At 41.7% G+C, this 26,783-nt stretch overlaps 1 protein-coding gene across 1 annotated transcript in view; it reads left to right on the top strand.

Annotated features, from left to right (window-relative positions):
• The window catches only part of UPF2 (UPF2 regulator of nonsense mediated mRNA decay), a 2,519,933-nt gene extending 2,494,310 nt beyond the window's left edge, over positions 1–25,623 (top strand). Inside the window, exon 22 of the mRNA XM_044088310.1 lies at positions 23,460–25,623. Within this exon, the coding sequence (XP_043944245.1) occupies positions 23,460–23,469 (10 nt within the window). The 3' untranslated portion in view covers positions 23,470–25,623. The remainder of the gene's footprint in view (positions 1–23,459) is intronic.
• Positions 25,624–26,783: the final 1,160 nt, after the last annotated feature.

Here is a 26,783-nt window from a genome sequence, read left to right as displayed (position 1 = left end):
AGGCGGTGCCATGGAAGGACTACATATAGGTGGTTTGCTATCAAAATGTGGAAAATCAAAATCATTTTCCACCTTTTGATTGAATCAGTTTGCAAAATTGGTAATAACAACTTACCAAAATTTTGGAAATGGTAACACGGAATTGACATTTGTACACCGAAAGTTCCAGTGTCGAAAGCCTGTGTTACCGTTAATGTTTTTGTAGGGGGCAAGTCTCCCTGTGCCCCCCACACCCCCTGCATATTATATATTCCAACTCTGAGATCACACTAGAGTGAGAAAAGGGTACCTTTACCAATCCCCACTGTAGTGTGAATCTGTTATCAGAACGTCAATTCCACATTAGAAAATTCACACTACCATTCCCTAATGTGGATATGAACATTTTCTGGATTGTTACATATCCAAGGGCCTTGGGGTTCATGGCGTCATGCATCCTTATGAGTACTGTGGCAAAATTACACGATGAACCTTCAGTGATTCCTGAAAACACTTGGGAGCAATACTTTGTCCTTGGAAACTGTGATGTCCCTTTTACTGTGGTTGAAGATTGAAGAAAGAGAATAACTTTGTTGGAAAGACACCTTCAAGGTGAATCCAGGTGCAAATTTTCCTGTACCAGAGTCAGACAAGACCATCAACGCTGACGGTTCCGAAGTAGCAGGGGAGGCACACTTAGGTCCCATGAAGGAGCAAAGTGTCTGGACCCTAGAGCAAATAAAACTTCACATAAATTAGAAGGAGTTGCTAGCAGTTTTTCTAGTGATGAAAGCTTTTCAAGGCAACCTAACCCCAGGATCACTGCAAATTTGGACAGACAACACCACAGTTATGTGGTACATAAACAAGCAAGGGGGATCTCATTTCTACCCCCTGTGCAGTCTAGCATTAATGATTTAGCACTTGGCTGAACAGTTGCACTTGACACTGATAGCATTTTAAATCCCAAGCCAGCACAACACCTTACAGATTATTTGAGCAGGAGCATTCTGGACCACAGTGAATGGATGCTAAAAAGGGAGCTCTTCCTGGACCTCACTGATCAGTGGGGACTCTCCAGTATAGGCATTTTGCCTCTCACCAAAGCAGACAACTTAAAAGGTTCTGCTCAAGAACATAACAGACAGGAACATGGAGAGCAGACACTTTCTCCTTCAAATGGGAAGGACTCTTTCTTTATGCCTTCCCACCTTTTTCCCTAATTCCCAGGGTACTGATAAAGGTGAGGTCAGACAAGACCGAAAATGGTACTCTCGTAACCCCCTATGACCAAGGCAACATTGGTTCTCCCTCCTCTTGACCCTCGGTGAGGGAAGAGTATTCACTCTGTCACAAGTGATAGGATCTACTCACTCAGCTAATGGGATCTGTTATTCATCCTCATCTGAGCACCCTCAAGCTAACAACTTAGAGGATTAGTTTCTAACCCCAAATAATGCAAACTATTGTACAGAAGGTAAATTGACCATGATAGAGGCAAACTAGGTACCAGAAATCATACCTATCCAAATGGAATAGAATTTCTCTTTGGTGCAAGGACAAATACATTAACCCTTTGCTATGGACAGACAATTTCCCACAGTTTTTCCAGCGAGTCTGGTCGACTTGGGCATCCTGAGGCAATGTAGCAATTGCCTCATGTTCACTGACATCCAGTTCTTCTACTCCACAGAAATTCATTATGAGGGATGTATCTATGTCAAGAACCTAGAATCCAAGCTCTCACTCACCAGTCAGTTCATTTCTTACTAAGCAGCTTGTCAGAATGCACACCTCACCTCCTGCACCTACCAAACCAACACATAAACCTACATATACAGAAGTCTTTACCAGAAGCTTACCTAAACATCGGAGGCCTCCCAAATGCAAACATGATTCACATAATACATCCTCTACAGAACATATTGCACATAATATATCACACATCAGTGTATCACTAGACTAGTCATACCCATAAAGCATAATACAAATTCAGACATCTTAAGTCATAGGTGACTCAGTTGTAAGGCACACAGATATCCCTCTCACCAGGTTGAATAAGGAAAAAGTAACAGTTAACTGTCTGTCAGGTGCCAGGATCCACCACATCACACATACACTCAAGTCTCTCAACAACAGGCAGTGTTATGACTCCATCATAGTCCATGTTAGTGTGAATGACTTGAAACATACCTCACTGGACTGTATGAAGAGAGTTACATGACTGAGCTCTCTGATTATGTGTCTCAGGCAGGTATGTCCTTAGCCTTAAGCAGCATTTCACCTTCGCGTAGGATGATATCTCAATACAAACAAAAAAATGATATACTTCAACAATTGGCTTAGTTTCTGGTGTCATTCAAAGGGAATCCATTATCTGTCAGCCTGGGATGACATGATCAACAGACATAGATGTTTTGCCAAAGGTGGTCTTCATCTGTCACCCCTGGGATTTTGTTTATTGGCTAAGGCTTTTGCCACCCTCCATAGTGCCTTTTTTAGGCAATATCACAAGAACAAAATTCCTGATGTAAAAATACCAATTAAAAATAAGCTCAGGATTATGCTGCTGAACGCTAGGAGTCTAAAGCAGTCCTCACCATGGAAGACACTGACATTTGTGCAGTCACTGAGACCTGGTTTAAGGCTACAAAGAGCACTCCAGCTATACCAAGTTAAATGGCCTTCCACACGTTCAGACCTCTAAAGGAAGTGGTGTATCAATATTCATTAAAGATAAATACACCTCTAGATTGGTTACACAGCACGATTCCCTAGAATTACTTCAGGTGCCGTTCGACTTTAGGTAAGACCCCTCTTCAGGTCATTACCAGCTATAGGACCCCCTCCATGAACTAGGACATCCACTCAGCCTACTTGGATCTACTTGAGTCAATCTAGATACAACCAAACACCCTGGTTTTGGGTGACTTTAATTACCTGTTCATTGGCTGGGTAAATTATACATGTTCTAACTCACTTGCCCTGTACTTCGTTAACTCCATTGCTGTGGACCAGTTAGTTGACACACCCACAAGGAGCTCAAACATCCTGGCTCTGGTGCTCACCAACATGGGGGACTGCTGCACCACCTTAGTGTGTGGCCATCCCTGGTGAGATCTGACCACAAATCAGTCTTGGTAGAAGTAAATAGAAGACAAGACCCCCCCCCCCCCACAGCAACAACTATACTAAAAAACTTCTCCAAGACCAGTTACAATCTCTTACTGACAGCACAAATAGCTTCACAGCCCCTCCCCCCACTGATGGAATTATACCTACACTGAGTTATACGCCAATGATTTATACAAGCACCTGTAGAATAGTATTGACTCTGCCATACCTGATAGAACCAAAGCAAGATCTTCAAGGAAGAACAAACCTGTCCGGAGGACAACTGCCATTAATAGGCTATAACAATAGGAGAAAGAAATTGCTAAGAGTAGGAAAGAATGATCTCAAAACTAGAAACACTCCCTCCTCAATTTGAACAAGCAAATAAGACTCTTAGTGAAGTCCTCCAAAGCTAACTGTGAATTCAGATTAGCTGACCTAACTAAGGATAACCACAAGGTGTTCTTTAGTTACGTCCGTAACCTCAAAGGTAAGGCACAGATTTGCCATAAACTTGTAGATAATGGTACTGCACATACAAAACCTTTAGATATAGCAAATCTGCTGGCTGACAGGTTCAGTAAAAACTTCACTCCCCTGTCCCCACTACATATACCCCAAAGCATCCCTAACACCTGTCCCCCCACCTAGTATCTCCAAGGAGCAGGTCTTAAATGCTCTCTCCAAGGCCAAAAATGCAACCTCTATGGGACCAGACAACATCCCGGGCTGTGTTCTACATGGGTTAAAACAGGAATTAGCATCACCATTGGGCACGCTTTTCAGTCACAGCCTAAGCACTGACTTCATCCCAGTGGAATGGAAAACCACTACTGTCATCCCCTTGCATAAAGGGGGTGCATCCACAGACCATGGGAACTATAGACCCATTAGCCTGAGCAGCCTTATCTGCAAGACCATAGAACAAATTATCATGGACCTTAACAAAGATATAGGAAATCTCCAGATGTTCGACTCCACCCAGTTTGGCTTTGTCAAGGGGAGATCTTGCCTGTTAAACTTGGTGGACTTTTTCAAGGCAGTTACCAAAACCCTAGATGAGGGCATATCAGTGCGTACGGCCTACCTAGACTTAGCCAAGGCCTTTAACACAATCCCCCACTCAGGCATCATTGATAAACTCATCCAGCTGGTTATCACCCCATATATTGTCAGGTGTGTTGCAAACTGGCTCACTGATAGAACTCATATGGTCAAAGTAGGGACTCCACCTCCTCCAGCAGACCCGTAACCAATGGTGTTCCACAAGGATCAATTCTGAGACTCCTGCTGTTTGGAATCTACTTCTCCGAAACACAGGCTAAAACTAAAGGACTGTGGCTGACCAAGTTTGCTGATGACTGCAAACTGGAAGCGATCATTGATAGCCCTAATGATGTCAGCATCCTGCAAGAAGGTCTTATGCAGACTAATGACTGGTGCTAAAGTCACAATCTTAAACGTAATGCAAAAAATGCATTATCATCCCCTTCAGCAAGGGTGATGTTCCTGCAAACTGCCACATCAATAGCAGTACCCTAAGCACAAAGTCAGTGGTGACAGATCTGAGCACACAGGTCAACAGCAACCTTAACTTTGATCACCATGTCTCCACAATGGTAAGAAGGGCATTTTATATTGCTTATCTCATAAGTAAGGGCATTGCTTCCAGAAAAAAAGAGGTTATAACCCCACCTGCCTGTACTCTTCCATCATCAGGTCAATAATAGAGTACAACACTCCCTTTGGTGTGTTTCTTTCCAAGCACCTGCAACAATTGGAGAGACCACAGAGGTTCCTTACAAAAAAATTCAGGGTCTTCAAAATCTGTCTTATACGAACAGACTGAAGTCATTGTCACTTTACTCTGTGACATGCAAACTGCTCAGAGGTGATCTGTGCCTTGCATACACTGCAATCTCTGACACAGCTTTAATGAAAATACTGCACATTCGCGAGTCAAATGGCACACGGGTCACTCTCTCAGAGGACCTTAACCTGGTATGTGACATCAACAGAACTTGCTGGAGAGAGAGATTTTGTCTCTCAGAGGTAGCCCAACCTTTGGAGCAAGCTTCCTATTCATATTAAACAAAGCCCGTCATTGGCCCTCTTTAAGTGTGATTTGGACAATTGGATGGGTAACTGGAAATTCACTCCAGGGATTCCACCTGTGTCCGTCTTGGACAGGGGCAATAGGTGTTGATTTTAGTGTTTGCTTAAACCATACACACTTGGGAACATGGGTTGAACATGACTAGGCTTGTAGGGGCCTGGGGCCATTAACCCAGTAAGCTCCTATGATCCTATAAACCTAGTGTTAGAATACCTTTCAGGATTATTTCCCCAGAGACTTTCTTACTCCAGTATTTAGGTACGTGCTTCAGCTATCTCTGCCTGCTTTACATGTTCCCTCAATCTATTCTCACCCCCACCTGAAACTTTTCATAAAAGGGGTCATGCATGTTAGGCCTCCCAGGAGAAACCTTGTCCCTACCTGGAATTTAAACTGTTTTAGAAAAAGTTACAATGTGAAGTTGTTCTATCTCGCTGCTCATTCTTACAGATGGGTTCAGAGCCGATCCTCGGCTCCAAGTCGGCCTACTACAAAGTTCGAGGTATTCAGACAGCTTGAGGCCAAGTCCCCTATCCCATGATGCACCTTGAGTTACCTCAGATCTAGTTTGCCACTGAAACAGATCGGAGGTTTCCTCACAACTTGGGGCAGTATAACATATTTTTCTAAAAAAAGTTCCTATTTTCAATCTTTATATCTTTATAATTATAAGTTTAGAACTTTAATAGCTTGTTAGATATTGGTAGCTTAATTGTGATAGTGTCTTATACTCCTTTTGGCCGTTGTTTTTTATAGGCCTTTAGTATCTCTCTTCCCTTTCTTTGATGTGCCTTTATATAGATATTTGAATAGTTTTAATAGCTTAGTAGTGTGTTTTAGCATTTGGGCGACTATGATAAAACCTAGTCAGTCTCCCAAATCTTCCAAGTCCTCTAAGGCTTCATCACTGGACTTGACAAAATCAAAAAAACCCTTCAATGTCGGCTCCACAGTCTTCAGAGTTGAGCGTCTTGTCTTTTCGGAGTTGATCCCCAGTCCTGGAAACTGGTCTCTGCAGTATTGAAATCACCAGTTCTACAGTCGGTACCACCCTCCATCCATTCATTCATCTCAGTCCTCGATTAGCCTATCCGATTCGGATGTGGATTGTGTGGTGCAGAAGCTGTTACAGACACTGGCGTTTGCAAAATTTTTATCAGTTCCAACCCAAGTGGTTTCGGAACCAAAAACTGTTCCTCCATCTACTACTTTTCCTCCTCTGAGCCATATGGTCCATTGGAGCCGGAGGAGTTGGACCTTATGATTGTGGAGCCTTCGGAGCCGATGCCTGCTCCATTGCCATCAGTTCTGTTTACTCAGAATTCCTCGGCGCCCATCGAGGAGTCTAGGAGCCGACACTCGCCGGTCAAGTTCGGGGAGGATAGTCGGGCTGACCTGTTGGTTCCAACTTTGCCTCTCGGGGCCTCGGCTCAAATGAGTTCGGCTCCTACCTATGGATTGGAGCCCACTGTTCCGGTGTCGAGTGGTTCAGCTGTTTCTTCGGATCCAGCAGTTCCTTCTCATTGGAGCAGAGGTGCTTTTGAGGCCATGAGGAGAGTAATGTCCCCCAGGACATCCACAACTTCAGGGCCAACTACCTCTTCCCCAAAAACGTCAGTGTCCACTTCTGCCTCACAGATTCCTTTGAAGTGTAGAGATCCTGAGCTTTAGGAAGCCCCACTGGGTGGCCCCTGCTCTTCCAAGACCTCACCAGAAGTTCCCAGTGATGAGGTTCCCAGGAAGAGAATTTGCAAGAGGAAGCATCAAGACTCCCCACAGGAGTCTCTCACATCTGACACCGACTTAGATGAATCAGAAGGGTCCCCACGGTCCCCCAGTGAAGATATCTCATTTGCAGATATATTGGACATCCTTAAGCAGAGGGGTGGCTGGAAGCCCACCAACCCTACTAAAGATGTCAGACCTCCTGAAAGCTTTTGGGTCTCAACCCTCCACCTCTTGGGTGTCTCCGCCCTTCGATGAACTTATAGAGCTGGTCTCACGAAGGGCGTGGGAGTCTCCGGACACCATGGAGCCTGTCCCTTGGAGGCCCAATAAATTTATTTCTGCCCCTCAGGATAAGTCTTTTCTCACTAAGGGAGTGCCTGTTGATGTCATGGTGGTGGCGGCAGCCACCAAAAAGATGTCAGAAACTTCTTCCTCTATCCATCCTCCTAACAGAGACTCTAGGATCATGGATAGGTACGGGAAGCGCCATTATAGTTCAGCAACTTTTGCCATGCGTTCACTGAACTATATTACACATTTCACAAGATTGCAAAGAGACGGCCTAAAAGAGCTTGGAGATGCTGTTCAGGGTATGTAGCTGAAGGAGCTTCAGACAAGGTTGCCTTCCAGCTTGCTACCCTTAATTCCATAGTGAACTCGTCCATGCATCTGATCTCATATGCAGCTGATGGAACGAGTAGGGCAGCGGGTACAGGAATTGATCTCAGGAGACACTCCTGGATGCACTTATTTTCCTTTGCAGAGCCCTTTAAGTCATCCTTTGTCAACACCCCTTTTGATGGCTCATCTTCTTGGGCCCAAAGTTAAGGAAACTTTGACCAGGTGTGAGCAGGAAGGAAAGACTCTGCAGTCGGAGTCCATTTTTCTACCCCTCCTAGACCATACCCCAAGGGTCAAAAAGGAGGAAAGATGTGATTCCAAAAAGCCCAAGGAGCCTTTCTGGACACATGCGGTGAACCCCCCTCCAGGGGCAGAGGAGGGGACAATAATGGAAGGGGTCTATATCATATGAGTGAATCGCACAAATTGCGAACGCTCATAATATCGAACATACCGGACCTCTTAAGTGCTTTTTCTGAGATCACGGTACAGTGAAAAATGGGATATTTGCCCTTTCCTCACTGTAGTGCAATTTTGGAGTTGGAATATATATTTAGCGGGGGGTGTGGGGGGTGCAGCCCCCCACAATAGGAAGTTTGAGGTCTGGTACGTTCAGTATTGTGAGCGTTCACAATTTGTGCGATGCTGCCCTCGCGGCAGAGAGGGTCTGCAAAACCAGGGTGACAGAGACCAGTTCTTTGGGAAGCCCTACCAGCGCTCTTGAAAGGAGGCCTGACTGTTCTACTCTGAAGGCAGTCGGGGGTCGCTTATCTTTGTATCCAGACACCTGGGCTAAAAATCACAAATGACAACTGGGTACAAAGCATAGTTTCTAGAGAATATTCTATTCCTTTCGCCGCCGCCCCCACCCTCCCATTGACAACAAAAATCCCGGACTTTCCACCCGGTTACACGGAACAAGCAACAGTAGAGGTCCAAACGTTGCTAAGAAAAAATCATCCAACCAGTCCCAGCAAGACCAGACAGGATCCGGAACTTACTCAAGATACTTTTAGTTCCAAAAAAGACAGGGGACTGGAGACCTATTTTGGACCTCAGCAAATTAAACAGATCTGTCAAGAAGGAGAAGTTCCGGATGGTCAGGCTTCAGTTGATACTTCCCTTCTTAGGGAAAGACAATTGGATGTGCTCGATAGATCTCCAGGATGCGTAATACCACATAAAAATGGCCAGACCATCCAGGGATCATCTGTGCTTCCAGCTGGGAGCCAATCATTACCAGTTTTGAGCCCTGACTTTTGGTCTCGCTACAGCCCCTAGAGTGTTCAAATGTATGACAGTGGTCACAGCTCACCTGAGACGTTTGGGATTCCAGGTGCTTCCATACTTAGACGATTGGCTCCTCACCGGCACCATCAGGCATTAGCTAATACAAACCAGGGACACCACTCTTACTCTTTGCAATCAACCAGGCATTGCCATAAACTCAGAAAAATCTGCCTTGTCACCATCGCAATATATCGTTTTTATCGGAGCAGAATTGGACACCACTCCCACCACTTTAAAACTTCCATCAGAAAGGATAGTACTTTGTCAGCAAATTCAGAATATCATATCCAGAGACAAGGTTCCAACTTCAGAAGTGCTAAAGTTGTTGGGGATGATGGCAGCTGCAGTAATAGTGATTCCATTGGGTCGCATGCACATGCAGATTCTACAATGGCTGCTGTTCACACAATGGTCTTATCAAGAGCTCCCAATATCTCATCTCATTATTCTAACAAACACATGCAAAAAGGATCTTCGGTGGTGGTTGACTTCTCTTCAAGTAACGATAGGTTGTCCTTTTATCCTACCCACACCATCGGCCACAGTGACCACGGATGCTTCCCTGATCGGGTGGGTGGGGGCAGTTTCAGGGAAGAACAGCCCAAGGCATATGGACCAAACAAGAGACACATCTGCATATCAATGTCCTGGAGATGAGAGCGGTACTCTTGACATTGCAGTACTTTCAGGAGACTCTCCCTCTGGGGACAATTGCAATTCAGACGGATAACATGTTGGTGGTCTGGTACTTGAACAAACAAGGAGGAACCAGGTCCTATCCCATTTGTCGAGAGGCCCTAAGAGTATGGCAGTGGGGCAACATCCACCCAACGCTTTCTGACAGCTGCTCACATCCTGGGGAAATCCAACGTGATTGCAAACAAACTGAGCAGGACAATTTTGTTGCCTCATGAGTTATCCCTCAAAAAGATATAGTGGAAAGAATATTCCGCAGATGGGGCCAGCGTTGCTGCAATCTTTTTGCATCCCCCATTAACACAAAATACAGAAGCTACTTTGCCCTGATTCCCCCTCCGGGAGATTCCCCAAGAGATGCACTCGTACACGATTGGCCTCCGGGTCTCCTCCATGCATTCCCACCAATTCTCCTAATAACCAAAGTACTACAGAAAGCAAAAGCCCTGGAAAGGACTATTATTCTAATAGCACCTCATTGGCGTCATCAGATTTGGTTCCCCTTCCTTCGATTTCGTCTGTTGGAAGAGCCTTGGATTCTGTACCTAGTTCCAGACCTTTTGACGTATTCATCGGGGGCTCTTCATCCCTCCCTTCAGTCCCTAAAATTGGCAGCTTGGCTGCTCCAATTCCCAAAATAGCCAGGTTCCATAACCTCTCAAACAAAACGCAGCATATTTTAATATCTTCTCATAAATCCTCTACTAGGAAGTTGTACCTTAGCAAATGGATGAGATTTTTCCATATGGGCTTCTCAGAATAACATTGAGCCTTACCAAGCCTCTATTTCCTCTATATTAGAATTTTTGATTATGCTTTTCAACAAAGGGAGCGGCAGCAGCTACAGTTCGGGTATAGCTTGCTGCCATCTCTAATTTTCATCTTGGTGTTGAAGGATTTGGCAATGTCACACAAGCTATCCAAAGCCTTTCTCAAAGGGACCTTCCATCGTAGACCACCAGTTAAATCCCCTTATACCCCTTGAAACCTAAATTTTATGCTCTCACGCATTATTCTCCCACCTTTCGAGCCAGCTTCTTCATGTGATTTGAAATTTTTGTCTTGGAAAACTATCTTTATAGTAGCCATCATGTCTGCACGAAGATTATTGGAACTACAAGCCTTGTCCATAAAACCTCCATATTTGGTTTTTCATGCTGACAGAGTTTCACTGCGAACAAACCCTTCATTTTTACCTAATGTTTGTACTGAAGCTAACCTTAACCAGATTATAGATTTACCAGTGTTTTTCCCTAAATACACCAACAATTTAGAGTATATGCTGCACAAGCGTGGTGTTCACAGACAGCTCAGATTTTACCTGGATAGAACCAAAGAATTCAGAAGATCAGAACAACTTTTTGTTTCCTTTTCAGATTCTAGGAAAAGTATGCCTGTGGCAAAAACAATAGTATCTAAATGGTTATCTGACTGCATCACTTTCACTTACTCAGCTGCCAATTTACCTCTACAACACAAAATTAAGGCTCATTCTACCAGAGCTGTGTCCACATCTTATGCCTTTCCTGCTAGTCTACCTATAGATAATATTTGTGCAGCAGCCACTTGGTCAGCGTCTCATCGTTTTATCACTCATTGCAAAGTTGATAGGGCCTCCTTTGGGTCTACTGTCCTGAAAATCATACTGCCATGAGCCACCTGAGAAAGATGGTGCTTGGGATGCTACCCATCTGTAAGAATGAATGGTGAGATAGAACAACTTCACATAAAGAAGTTATGTACTCGCCATAATGTTCCATGTGAGTTGTTCATCTGGCCTTCATTCTTACTTCCCATCCTTCAAGTTTTTTTCAAGGACCGAGATACTAGTTTTATCATGGTTGCTTTGTCTTTCTATGTTTTTTACCTAAAAAAGTGACAGAATGGCATATGGTATTATTAGAGGCAGCAAACAAGATCTGAGGTAAGTCAAGGTGCATCATGGGATAGGGACTTGGCCTTGAGATGTCTGAAGACCTCGAGCTTTGTAGTAGGCCGACTCGGAGCCGAGGAACCCATCTGTAAGAATGAAGGCGAGATGAACAACTCACATGGAACATTACGGTGAGTACATAACTTCTTTTTACAACTGTTTGAGCCATTTGCTTATGGTCCCCTAAAGATACTCACTTGAAACCACTGTACTCATAGACACCACTTCAGCCAGGCAGGGTCTCAGAGCTACAAGCCTTGATATGCAAGGAACCCTTCACTGTGTTCCATACGGATAGGGTAACCCTTAGAATTAATTCCTCCTTTAAATCCCAAAGTAGTGCCAGAACACTCCTTGAGTCAAGCTTTTCATTTGTCAGTGTACTTCCCTAACCCGGTGGAGTCCCCTATTTTGTCTATATGAGTTCTATCAATGAGTCAGTTTGCAACACACCTGACAATATATGGGTTGATAGTCAGCTGAGTGATCTGCACAAAGTTGAGCCATCTACAGACCCTGGAAACTACAGATGCACGAGTCTCACTAGTCTTAAATGTAAAGCCATGGAAAGAATTGTTATGGAGATGATTAACAGAGCTACAGTAAACCTCCAGACACTGGACCTAACTTAGCTTGGTTTCGTCAAGAGCAGATCATACCTACTCAACCTGGTGGACTTCTTTGAGAAGGTCACCAAAGCAATGGATGAGGGCAAAATTGTTCACACTGCCTACCTTGACCTGGCCAAGGCATTTGACACAGTACCCCACTTGGGCATTGTTGACAAACTCAAGAGGTTAGGTACAAACCCGTATGTCACCCAGTGGATAGCCAAATGGCTCACAGACAAGACTCATGAAGTTAGAATTGGGAGTCCACCTCTACAAAGAGGTCAGTCACAAGTGGTGTCCCTCAGGGATCAGTCCTTGGACCGCTCATTTTTGGCATTTACTTCTCAGAAGTCAAGGCCAATGTCATTGGTCTCTGGCTGACTAAATTTGCAGATGATTACAGATTAGGAGCTAGCATTGAATCTCACACTGGCACAGATGTTCTCCAGGAGGGGCCAACAGACAAACAACTGGTGTCAGAGCCATGAACTAAAACGAAATGACAAGAAATGTATAATAGTATCCTTCAGAAAGTCATCCATTCCAGTTAACTATCATGTTGACAACACCCCCCCTTAGAGTTGACCCAGTAGTCAGGGACTTATGGACACATATAGATGATAATCTAGCCTTTGACCGTCATGTGGCTACAATGATGAGGAAGTCATTCCACATTGCCCAACTTATAAAAAAAGGTACAGCATCTAAGTCTAAGGAAGTCATTGTTCCACTGTGTTCAGTATTCTTCAGACCTATGATTGAGTAAAGTGCCCCCTTTGGTATCTACCTAACCAGGTATATCCAACAATTGGAATGTCCACAGAGGTTTCTCACTAAAACAATACAGGGTGTAAGTAAAATGTCCTATGCAGACCTCCTCAAGGCCCTATCCCTCTATTCTGTCTCCTACAGGCTTTTGAGGGGAGATCTATACCTGGCATACAGGGCGTTGTCAGACTCCACTCTGATGGACTTCTTGCATATCCACAAAACAAGCAGTACCAGAATTACCCATTCTAAAGACTTAAACCTTGCTTGTGATATAAATAGGACCTGCTGGAGAGATGGGTATGTATCCCAGGGGCTACCCTATCTGTGGAACAGGCTCCCCATCCATGTGAAGCAGAGTTCCTCCCTAACCCAATTCAAGTGCATCTTGGACAGCTGGATGGGAAACCAGAAATTCATCCCTGGCTTGGCACCTGTCTCTCTAATGGACACAGATAACCTGTAAATAGTTAATCTCCTAGGCCCATGCTTAAACTTATCAAGAGTATCAGAACTTATCAGAAGTCTGGAATGCATGGCTCAGTTTAAAAAGGCCCTTGTGGTTGTTAGCCTAGTAAGCACCTATGAACCCACAGAATAAAGCCAAGCAAATCTTGCATTCTCTGTATGTACACAGACAGGTCAAGTATCACCTCAACAGGACAAAATTTGCTTACAGAGCAGACCAACTACTGGTAGCCATTGCAGGAGGAGAAGAAGGCATGCCCTTCACCAAACAGACTCTAAGTGGATATCCAAGTCTGTCACCTTCTGTTATGCCCATCATGGTAAGCCAATATCAACCTATGTCAGGACCCGCTCTACCAGACACCGTGCTCCTACCACTGCCTTTCTTTAAGGTGTTCCCACATAGCTATCCTGGAAGCTGCCACTTGGACAATCCACCACACCTTTACTAAATGTTACGATTTAACCAGTGCCTTCAGGGCTAGGGCAGGGTCTGCAACTGCTGTCCTGCAAAATTTCTTGCCTAAGGACCAGCAGACAGCTTGGCCCCCAACCAGAGCCGCTGTTAGCATTTTGGGGGCTCCCTCAACACTTCAGTCTAAGTATCACCCTATCACTGCCAATCTTTCCTATGCAACCTTGGAATTCATGCTGCAGAGTTTTAAGAGTAGTGCGCACAGACTTAACTTTAGCTACAATGCACTTGCACAACAGACCTGTAAACCATACTGTTTTGGCCCAGTAGCTACAGTAGTGATGCATTACAACAGCTCTACGTACAGGGCTGAACTTAAGTGAATTGGTGCCCTAGTCACTGCCTACTGTTTCACCCCCCCCCCCCACACACACAGACACACACACACACACACATGCACTTCTTCTCATGCTCCTCTCTGTTTACCCCCTATCTGAGGTTCCCCACAACATGCGCATTACTTTTTTTTTCTTTTCTCACATTTTGCCATCATATTCAGTTTTTTTTTAAGAATCCATGGCTTTCTGTATCCTCTGAAGTGCGTTTTAAATTTTGTTTTTCACAAAACCTTTTCATCAAGTTATGACTGTAACAGAAATTGACTAAGGAATGAAATTCAATGTTGCTGGCCAATTTCAGTTATTCTTGCATACTTTCAACACACCTTTCCTGACCAAGACAGGACTGTAGAAATTGTTTAGGGGTCCCAGAAGCCATATGGTTATAGATGCTTTGGGATATATTTTAGAGCATTTTCTCAACATTTTAATCCAGTGGTGTCTTGAGCAAACATAATGACCAGGAAAGAATTTCAGTCTTATTTTTTTTCTTTCAAGGAAGATATAAGCTGTGCTCAAGGCTTGTTCAAAGCTGACAGAATAGTAGTTCACAGTAAACTAGCAAGACAAATGTGATGGTACACAAATCCTGTCTGCAAATACTGCCATTCTCCCTAGTCCTCTCAAAAAAATGACCGTCCCTGCTTGTGCAACCTTCTGGTGATAGATTGGAATGAAAGCAGAGGTTCAAGTGTCCACACTTGTGTATTTCAAATGACTGCAGTCGTATATAGATGGCATGCCACCTTACTCCCTACCACTAGCTCCCCCAAAGGCAACGACTTGTATGCATGCCTGATGTGTAATTGTGAGGAAAGTATTAAAAAAAATAAAAAAAAAAGATTACAGTAATCTATTCCACTTTGTTGCTGCTAGACAGTACATTGCATCTACAGTAGCTGTAGTAGCCTTCTTGAACACTTCTGAGGACTGTAAGAAAAGTAAAAGTAACAATGACCACACTGCCCCCCAGCTCAAGCTGTACTGCCCTGCTATGCAGACCACTAAGGTTTGATTGTGATTAAAATTTAACTAGTAATGACCTCATAATCCCTCACTTCTCATACAACCTGCAGCAACCTTCTTTATGCACATCAGAACAAGTATGGTTTTAGAATGGGTTTGGCTGATGAGGCCACCACTACGTTCATGTCAAAATCCATGTTTGCAGCTTGGGGTGTGGGGGCCACCAGATTTCTAGAAGCTGTAAGTGTCTGAATGTTCTGTGATGTATTTTATACCTTACTTTTGAAATGTAATTAAGTGTTAATTGCATTTTTTAGTGCTACTCAGAAGAGTTATGTATGAGCCTGGCATTATTGTGTGCGTGTGTAGATAAAAATCAGTGATTTATTTTTTTCTTTTACACAGAGACATATGCCAGCACGCGCAAACACACACACACACACACACACACACACACACACACACACACACACACTGCTCAGTCATCTTCAGTGAAAAGGGAGCTGCATGTTTCTGAGATGTTGGAGTTAACCACAGCATATTGATAGATGTGCACACAGTCGGGTACAGCTTGCAAACTTCTCATAGAAAAAAAAACATAACCAAGAACTCAGAACAAAACACTGTGAAATGGCAGTGCTACTCCCTGCACACAGTAGCAACAAACAGTTGGTTTTACACACATTCTCTGTTAGTACCAAACCACCAAATACAGCATCCTTTCATGTGAAAGGTCTATTTTTGTAATAAGTGAAAGAAAATATGGCTAGCTTGTTGCACACACACACGTATACACATACAACTGTAATGGCTATGCTGATGATTGTGCTAGAAAGTGAAAAGTTATAGCCAGCTTTTTACTCTTACACTCTAACACATAAGCCATTGCAATGCTAGTTCTGTACTTATTTCAGCAAATATCAGTACATTGTGCAACACTGGTAGCCACACCAGATTGAGTGTTTAACAATTGTCAAACAGCCGTAGAGGTAAGTTATTTTTATGCATCTCATTGAGGAGTAATGTGCATCTGTCACTGTCCCTGATTTCATAGAACATGCCTGGTTTTGCCACATAATTTGTCCTTGTAAAAAGTTTGATTTGCTGGTAAATCATTCAAGATTACAGACAGTCAATAGATTCAGACATTGGAGTTTCATACTTCTTATTGCCCAAAAAAATGTGTGTTCTATTCACTTATTATGGTAATATTTAAAATTATTCCTGGTTTTCAGCTTTTATTCTGCTACTATTGTTGGCTTTGTCTAGAATTCTTGAGTAAAGAAGTTAAGAATTGTAGTATCTGGTGTTTGCCAGTATTTCTAAACTCCCTGAAAAGGGAAACCAACCCCAAAAATTGGAAGCATTAACTCTTCTTAAAAGGTAGACAAAGAAAGATTGGTCACTCTGGGCTGCTGATCTGTAGCACTTACCTTACTCATGTTCATTCACTGATTATTAGCTTTATCGTAATAGGGTTATATCGCAATCCTGTTTCAGATAAAAAGCATAGTCAGAAAATGCATATTTATTTTCTTCATTTTCCCCCAACCAGTAGTAGCTTTTTTGGGGCCTCTGCATAGTCAAGGATGATTAAGGGATCCCCCTGCAGCCTTGGGTATTGCAGGTGCCTAAAACTGGCTATTATGTTAGTTTTAATGTACAGAATGTCCACCAGCAGTATTTAATTATGTCAAGAGCACTATGTCAGTGGTAAAACATTTAATGAAATTGTGACACCTTTTACTTGACAAAACACTGTTACTAGAACCAGAGATATGTTTGAATTTTAAGTTTAGGTATAAGTAAGAGTTATTACTCCCTATTTGGTTTATAAAGTACCCAGGATTGCTGCACTAGCTTTTATTAGTTTGACAAACGTAACAAAATATCAACATAAAATAACTTGCTGTGGTTGGGGCCCCCAGCATTCACAGGGTCCGCTGTTGCCTATAGCCAGCTGTGTCCCCAACTAGTAGCTTTGGGAATCTTCCCAAGGATCAGTACTGCAACACTGATGCGAAAAACATAGTACGGTTGTGTCACAGTTACCATAATTGTATATTTTCAAGTAGATCAGTGTTGGCAGTACAGATTCCCACACTCCTACCCCTGTCTACTGGCCTCTTCAACTATACTTGGTGGGTTGACAAGGGCAGGAATAATTTCAGATTGATAGTTCTTACATTGTGCCCTACTTTTACTACATACGCATAGTTAATATCTTCTTCTGTCCCTGTCAAGAAACATTTTTTGACATCTGGAAGGGTTGTGCTGTCCTCAGGCTTCAGACTGCTGGTCACTGCCTACAAAGACCTGAAGATGGTGGCAACAAATGGCCCTCCTATACCCTGATATCCAGCCATTGGACGTCTTTTGGCTAGGGATGATGAAAAATCACTGGAAATCCAGTGGGTCACAAGCTTCTACATGGCAAGAAGACCTAAGGATCAGTACTGCAACATTGATTTACTTGAACATCTACAAATAAGATGTGTGTGACACAAATATACCTTCTTCTTACTTTTGGAAATGGCCAGAGGCAGTTACCACAAGCTTTCTCACAGAATGTATGTACTCTCACAAAATCAGGGGTGTTTGATACACCCCGACCCCAGTCAACATCAACTGATTGCCTGGATGATATGGTCTTAATTCCCTTTAGGCACTTGTTTACTGAGGACATGCAGCAGATATTAATGGAGGTTCTACTAGAAAATCTTGTATTAGAAAATGGAAAAGTTTTTTTTTAGTTGGTGCCAACAACATAACCAACACCCGTTCAGGGCTAGTGTTTCTTTGGTTTTACAATATTTGTGTGAGTTACTATCTTATGGTCTTTCTTATTCTCCATCTGGGCCATTTCGCATGTCACCCCATGGATCCTTCTATTTCAATGTATTCTCATGTCAAAATGTTTTTGAAAGGGGTTTGAATATGAAGCCTGTAAGAAAACCAGTGGCCCCTCCTTGGGTTGTCAGTTTGCTCAGATCTCTGCAAGAAGAGTATCTGTGTTGTACGCTGTTATGGTGAGTCATTCTGCAGAGAACATTTTTTGTGAACTAATTCTTCTTCTTTTATGCCTAAAGTGGTTTTTGAGCTTACTTTAAGCTAAACTGGCCATCTCCCAGTTTTTTTTCCTGAACCTAAAATGAGGGAGAAAGAATAATCCATACTTTGGATATCCACAGACAACTCACTTGCTATCTTGACAAAACTAAGTCTTCAGATCAGTTGTTCATTTCTTGTGAAGATAGGGAAGTATCCGAGTTTACTTTAAGTCAAATTATTGATTTCCCTATTTTCTTTCCTGAACTAAAAATAATGGAAAAAAGGGTACTCCATACCTTGGATGTCCACAGACACTTCAGTTGCTATCAACTAAGTCTTTCAAATCTTCAGATCAGTTGTTCATTTCTCTTGAAGATAAGAAGGGACCACTTGTATCAAAACAGACTATTTTCAAATGATTATCTCAGGCTATTACGTTTTGTAATACTCACCACAACAAAACTTTTCCAGGCAGGGAGAAGGCGTATTGTACCAAGGCAGTGGCTTCATCTATGGCTTTTTTGAAAGGGTTGGATTCTAGAAATATTGTAAAAGCAGCAACTTGGTCCTCTTTACATACAAGGGATTACAGTTGATTCTTTCTCTAGGTTGGGGTCATACCTTGATAGGACCACTCTCCATGGGCTCCTGGACTGTTCACCTTCCACCTCTCAAATGTAGTAAGCTATGGTAATCTACCTGTATAGCTAAGGCTACTGTAGCAGTGATCAGTATGATGACTACAGTACAGTTCAGTAAGTAAATGTGGCATAATAGTAAATGTTTGAAGGATCACTGCTTCAGTAACTTCTTCTGCCTTCTCTTCCCCCTTTTTTTGATTCTGTTTATGCCAGGATGCGGACGCCTATTTTTTGTTGTTCCTAGCATTGTCTTCTCAGGGCTCAGCCTCCCACTCTCTGTTGGCATGTAAGCTCTGAAGGGCTTGGTGCTCAAAGTTATCTTTTTAGTCAGCTCAGCTCAAGCTAACAGTTTGGGCACATGAAAGGTACCCTGAACTTTGGAAGCTGGCTGGCTGTTCTTTGGCAGGATATAACCCATATAGCTAAGACTACTGCAGCAGAGTGATCAAATGTCTGCTGTTATGATAGGTTTACTTATACAACTGTATTTTTTTTACTGTATCAGTCTGTGCTTGAGGCGACCTTCCTCAGTGAGTCAGATATCTCCTCCTGTGCATAATTAGTCACTTTGTCCTGCCTTGGCTTTTAAATTTCACTCAAAGTTCAGCAAGTGTATAGTCATATACACTTGCCATTAGCATTGTAGGTGCCACATCTTCGCTGTTATTACCTGATTTGTGGGAAATGTGTTCAGTGTTTGTTAGAGTAAACTGATGGGTTAAGAGGCTTGGTTAATTTAAATTTTTAAGTCAGAATGTAATGTTGCAACATATATTGCACTCATAATGCATACCCTGCAAATGGGGTCTTCTGAAAAGAATGGCAAATTATAGTTGGAGAGGACAAACCATATTGCAGGACTTTCTGTGGATGTTTCCATCTTACATCAGTTGATACTCTGAATTATGTGTTGTATAGTGAAAGTATATTAAACATTGAAAGTGGTTAGACCAAAATATAGCCTGCAGTGGTATTCATATGTAGATGGTACACAACACTACTGAGATTGGCAAGAGAGGTTATCTTGCACCATGATCATTGACTAAGGTGGGGAGCTAGTGGGGTTGATTTTACATATGGTGAGACTTCAAGGGAACAAAAGTTTTATGGAAAAAGGTGGTAACATTTGGAAAGAATTTATGGGTTGGAGCTAGGGTAGAGCTGGGACCAGAGAAATGGTGGTCTTTTGGAGTAAGGAAATGGGGTATTGGGATGGTAAATGAATGTTGCTGTTGTTTTTGGTGGGACAACTTAACATTGGCAGCACTAATCACACTGTGATATGAATCATGCCTGTAACATTTAATGTGCAGAATGCCTTGTTCCAGTCGAGCCAGTAGCAGGTAGACCACACATACACCACTTTTCTTTTCCTTTAACTTCTGAATTTGTGGTATTCAGTGCTGTAATTAGGCACGTCAGGTATGAGAAAATCCAGTTGAACAAGAAATTCAAAAGGCTGGCTAAAAATATTGTCTTGTGCTTAATTTTTCTTTTGACTCACAACTGTAGGTAGTTTTGATCCAGCCTGCAAGGGGGTCAGAAATGTGACAAGTAACTTGAATGCAGGTAGTAGGAAGATCACAGTTGGCTGGAAGGATTGAAGGTTTAGGTGATTGAGTTTATCTAGTAAAGAAAAACATAAGGTAGATAAGGGAGATTGACAAATGAGTTAAGAAGCAGCTCCCTGTCAGGAGTACGAGACAACAGTGCAAGTACTGACAGATTTAAAAACTAGCTAGTATTTAACTAAAATATCAACAAATTTTAAAATTCTTTGTTATATTTTGTAAAACTTTTTGTTGGGGGCTTTGCCCCCAGCATTCCTGCTGTATGTATAGATTAACACTGAGATTGCTATAGCTCAAGAGTATAAATACTTCTAAATGCCACTGCCAGAGTTTGTACATATTTCTGTTTGCACTTCATGTTTTGCTGTTTTGGGGATCACATGTACTGTCCTCAGACATCCAATAAGCACCTGAAAGATGTAAGTGGTCAAAGAAGAAGATAATTTAACAGGATAAATGCAATGGTCTTTCTTGATGCCTTTCCCGACATTACATGGGCCACATCAAAATGAGCAAATGTGTGTATGGGCAGTTTAGAGGAGCCTGTCCACCAGTGCGTATTAGAGAGGTGCAAAAAAACTACACTAATTTAAGGGAAGATCTGGAAAGAACATGCAAATTTCACAGAGATAATGGCTCGACATCGGGATTGAACCACACAGCCTGGAGCTGTGAGGTAATAATTCTAACCACTAAGTCGCAATGCACCAATAGCTAGATGCTGGAGAAAGTTTCAGGGGTGGGAGGGGTTATAGCAGGAGAAAATAAAATGGTGGGAGCTGTGAATTTACAGATGGCAGAAGTGAGGATAGCTAAGGTAAGGGAAAATGATTAGATTGTAGGAGAGCAAAGGACTAGGATTTCAGAGAAAGAATAGAACAGCAATTTTGGGAGAGGAGGAGAGCCTGGCAGTACAGATTAAAAAGACAGAAGAGAATGCAAAAGCGAGTAGTTTACAAAGAGATGGTTGATCATAAAATACACACACGTGTATATGGCAGACACACACACATATGTCAGTCTGCTAGTACTCACTCCATCAATCACAGTCTTCTCTACATCTAAACTAAGTACAGTAACTACACACAGTATCAATTCCAGAGACAGCACATACACAAACAAATGATTGCTCTTACTTGTCCAACTACCAGTAATATAATTTCAATACTAAAATGCTTAAATAAATTCTTATTTTTATTTATAGACAAAACTGTTTTAAAATTTTCCACATGGTCACAAGACACCACAGGAAGTACATATACACGCAACTGAGCTATTGCTCCTACCTGTAAGCACTTGTACTACATAACTGCACTACTGAAATGTGAGACATGGGGGGGGTGCTTTGTCCATATACTACTTGACTTTACTGTACACTGACTAGGTGGGTGCACAACTGTAACCAGAAGACAAGTGCCAGTACATCTCCAGCAGGATACTATAGCACTAGTCGATAGTCATTTAGTTCAAAGGGCCTTGACAAGCAGTGCACCCATTGACAAAACATGCAGTCAGCATGATGAACTGCAAGCCTGTACACACCTGTATTGTGTTTTGTTTTTCCTGTCCCTGTTACCCACCACCATTGAGCACACTTTCTTTTATAAGCTCAGTTGGTCTTCCCATTTCCTTTTATCCACTGACATTAGGAGTTGGAGGCAAGTGCCAGGCTTTGAGGTCATCGCACATTGAGAGTAGGGATATTTTTACTTTATCCTAACATATTCTTTGTTTATGACTGGTAGACGTTGTGCCCTACCTCCCACACCTGGCACAAATGTGGGTTCTTGCTTCTGCACACAAATTATGCCTGGCTTGAATGCTGTGCACTGCATAGCAGACTCACTGTCCTGTGTCCCAACTTTTGTGCACAGAGCACACATCTGAAGTATCTGCACAGATATTCCTCCCACGCAGATATCCAAGCAAGTGTCAGATGCTTCCATCCTTCCCTAGCTGGTTCTTCTAGCACCTGAACTGTTAGTCAGATCATGGTCATTTGCAGTACATTCGGGGCTGTATCAGTGCACAGTCCACAGCTGGCTAGTTGTTAAGATATAGAAGTGAACAGTGTTATTTAAAACTTTATAGACAGAATGAAATAAGATTAAACTGCTTGTTAAAATGTAATGTCTATTGGGGCATGTTATAAGACGAAAACAGCAATCTTTTTGCTTTGAAATCAAGGTAGTGGTTAGGAATAGTGAAGGGCTTATTGCTTTCACAGTTGACACATTTTTTAATCTTAAACATCTTGCATACACCGTAGATCAGAATAAAACCGAATGTTTCATTTTTATGCTGCTGTTTCTTTCCCAGTCCCACTTGGTGCCTACACCTTGAAATTTAAAATGGCTATCCATCCTCGAAGGTGCTGATTTTACTCTTTCCAGCTCAACCCACATATTGCTAATTAGGGATCATTGAGGATGGGAGTAAAATACTGAGAAGCCAGTAACCCATAGAATATGTGGCAGAGTTGTTTTTGGCGTTCTCATGGATTTGTCAAAGACTAAAGCTAAGATAGGAGACAAAGCTTTCAAATAGTGTTTCTTTGGGTGTGAAGCAGTTTACTGGTTAGCACTGCAGAGTATTCATGAAGACACTGAGTATACTTTTAATCAGGATAAGTTATTTATGATTTTGCTGAATGTCTTACACCACCCTTTATTCACAGGTTATTTGCTTGTTCTTTAAAGACCTACCCTGAAGTGTATATTTTGGAATGATGTGAGGACTTTATAATGTATAGTTATACCATTTATAAACTTTGAATGATGTACACATACCTGTCGCTACAGAAGCCGGTGCCACTGAGGAGAGAGAGAGAGAGTGCTTTACTACTGCATATGTATTGTCTCAAGTGTACAGTATTTGCAAAGTTACTTTCTAGTACATGCATTGTCTAAAATTATTAAGGCATGTCATATTCATGTCATCACTTCTTTCTTCAGGCTCTGGTATCAGTATCATTTGCTGACCTGATTAAAAAACTGCATTTGTTCAGGTCTGTACTACTTAAGCAAGTGTAGTTGTTAACAATATAGATGCATGCATTTATATGTATAACATTTTCCAATTTTTGTCTTACAGGAGACGCTGATTGTCATGGAACAACAATTTCAGTCTAACCCAGTATCTCTTGACATTACGGGTGGGAGAAGAGTCCATAACTTGGATATGAACAGTGGACATATTTGACAATGTTTGTCAAGAGACCGATGGTGTGTGAGAGAGAACAGGAGAGTAAATGTGTCTGTCTTGGAGAAACTGGGATCTCAGGCAGAGAGAGAGGGAGAGAGAGAGCAGATTACAGAGGTTACCAGACTTTAAATATTGACTTGGTTCTTGATGCTGTGTGCAAATCATATTTAAAAGAAAGTGGATTTGAAATGTTTAACTGCAACTGTGTGCAGTTCAGATAAAATGGAAGTTAAATTTGTTTTCAAGTAAATGGATAAGTACTTTCTGAATCTTAGTTGCTTTGACCAGCAGAGTGAAACAAAAGTACATGAAGTCAGATATGGGTTATATCTATGCCAGACAGCAGTTGAGAATAGGTTGTACAGATACCAAAAGAAGCAAGTGTAAAATAATTTATCACGAGTTTGACCTTTTGGTGAAATAAATTATCTGTAGACCATCATGCAACCTTGTGTGAAATGTGCTTCCTACTTATGTTTGTAAATAACAGCACGTTTTAATAAAACTACAGTGTCTAAACAAATACCATAATTTGAGATGAGTGAATCTTTTTTTAATATCTGGGCAGGGGAAAATGGATGTTAAAACACTAGCACATGATATAGGAAACCCCCGTAGAGGAATCACTGTGGCCCAAAATGTAAGTACATTAGTGCTTTGACTGATTCACATTAAGAAGCAGGGTGTATTGAAACAAAAGTTTCTAAGTTCTAGTTTGAAAAAAATCTGAGAATAATTATTTTTTCTAACCAGAAATGAAGAAAAAGCTTGTAACAAGCACTTCTTTTTTAACTTACCTTTCAGAACAGTTTGCCCTTGCTTCTGTTTAGGTACAGCTGGAGTAGATTAATATTCTTTTTCCATAGCACTCAGACTGTATACTTATGTTTTTGTTCCCCTTCTTATCTTTTGCTAAACTGTTGGTTGCTTTTTTTTTTCTTTTGTGAATTAATTTGTTGTAGATGCAAACAGTGCTAGTGTGAAAATATCACCCATGTACAGAACAAAGTTGTGTAAAACTTGAGGGAGAAAGCAGAACCCAACAGTAGCTTCATTATTAACAGCTACATGAATGCTTCTGAAGTATATATTGTGTTTATTTCATGCATTGTTTCGTTCTGTTCTTTGTATTTTACTAACCTATGTATTTAAAAGTGCTTTATGTGGGAATGAAGTCATGTGTTGCTCTGTGTATGTCTTTTTCGGTTAGCAATGTAATGCTTTGGGAATCAGTAGCTTCACATCACAGCTTTGTCAGCGAAGTAAAAATACTTTTGCATATTGAGATCTCACCTTGCAAAGCTATATATGATGGCAGTTTGCTACACTGAGATGCTGCACTGCCCTTCTACTGTTCCCCTTTTGCCTTTGCAGCTAAAATGATCAGAGCCTTGCTGCTTTTGAATGTTTTAGCAGGGTCAGAATTCACTTATCTTGAGTATAGATTGAGTAATTGCACACAGGCTTTTGAAATACAAAGTGTGCAGTCAGATAGTACCAGGTAAAGCCTGATTATTACAAATACGTCCTGTATTCACTGTGTCTGTCTGACTGTCTGTGAAGTTTGCCAAGAATTTGACAGTTTCTATTTTTCCAGATGAAGCACTGTTTTGTTCTGGTAAAAGCATATACAGTTTCATACTTTTGATGTCAGTCTGTGTAGTAGCTTCAGTGTCCATTACACAAACTACTTCCTTCTCATGCATTTCTTTAACTCAAGAATCCTCCAGTGTGAAGAACTCTTAACTCTTAGAGGCAGGGAACTGACTACATTGACTGCATTTTGTGATTTGCCAATTCTAAGTTCAGCAAATGTAATTTTGTATGCTCACAAGCACGCATGCACTTTGTCATACCCTAATCACATGCACCGGCCCGTTATTTGTAGGTGTTGAGGCAGGCAAGTGAGTTATTGAAAACTTTCTGTTCTAATATGTGAAAAGTTTAATTGGCTGCATTTATGTGAATGCTTGTGTCTCAAGGAAGATAAAGTTGCTCGTAATTTAAATCTTGATATTATTTTGTAATAAATTTTTTGGCTAATGTACCATAACCAGACTTCTGTTGTCTGTTCATAATGAAATTCTTTCTTACAGATTTAGCAGTCTTAAGCAAATCATGTTTCGTAACCTCAAATGTTATACAGAGTTGCTCGATCAGAATAAGTTCAGACTGCATTCTCTCAGTATGCAGTCAGTTATAGCTTCTGTTGCTTCTGGTAGAGAGCTGCATTTTGTGATTTTTGGTTTCCTTTTAACAAAGATGAAATTGTTAAATGTTCTATGTAAATCATAAAAAAAAAAAATCATTCAATAAATCATAATTTGGAGTTAGCCAGGGGTAGGCATATGTTTCCCTACGTGATCTTTTTCAGCAGTTGGAGGTCAGTAGGGATATGTCATTAGCACCATAACCATTAAGGAGAGCATACCTGTAAAAGAAAGCACACCCCTATGCTTTTTTGTTATTTGAAGTGAATGATAGACTCATTTTGGCTCTTGAGTTGGTCAGTTCTAAGTCTTTGATCTTGAAAATATTAGTAGAAAGCTGCTGTTCTCTGTTTTAGCTGTATAAGTATTACTATAGTGAACATCACAGTGGTGCAGTAGTTAGCATTGCTGTATCGCAGTGCTTAGTTCTCCAATACAAAACCTGGATGTTATGTGATCCTATCTCGCCTACATTCAATACTGATGGGCTCGGAGCCGATCCCTCGGCATGCTATGCTATAGAGCAAGGCCTCTTATTGGCTGAGCTATTTCTTATCCCAGGATGCACCACCACTAATCCCCCAGATCTCGTTTGCCGCTTACAAGCTAGGACGTGGTCTCAAACTTGGCTGGACTAAGTACTGTTTTATTCAGGCTTTTCCTGTCAGGAATTTGCTTATTTTGAACCCAAAAGCTGTTTTAACAGCTATTGTTGTAGTACGAGTGTGTTTATCTAAATCTGTTGAGGAATTTGTGTTTTTTCGTTACGGGAAGGTTTCCCGTTTAAGTTAGAGGGGCCTTCCCCTATTTTCTATTTCTAGCGTTTTATTTGTGTGTCAAGTACCTGCTTAAGTTAGAGGGTCTTGACCCTCTTTTTTTCTGTGTGTTCTGCATATTATTACTGTATTGTTGGTAAAAAAAAAAAAAAAAAAAAAAACCTTTATTTTAAACTTAGAACTTGCTAGTTTTTGTCTATTATTGTTATTCTTAGAGGTTTGTTAGC

The sequence above is a fragment of the Protopterus annectens genome, chromosome 11.part0, assembly GCF_019279795.1.
Source record: "Protopterus annectens isolate FY-2018-M chromosome 11.part0, PAN1.0, whole genome shotgun sequence".
Classification (NCBI taxonomy): domain Eukaryota; kingdom Metazoa; phylum Chordata; order Ceratodontiformes; family Protopteridae; genus Protopterus; species Protopterus annectens.
This window is presented reverse-complemented; position numbering and strand designations above follow the sequence as displayed.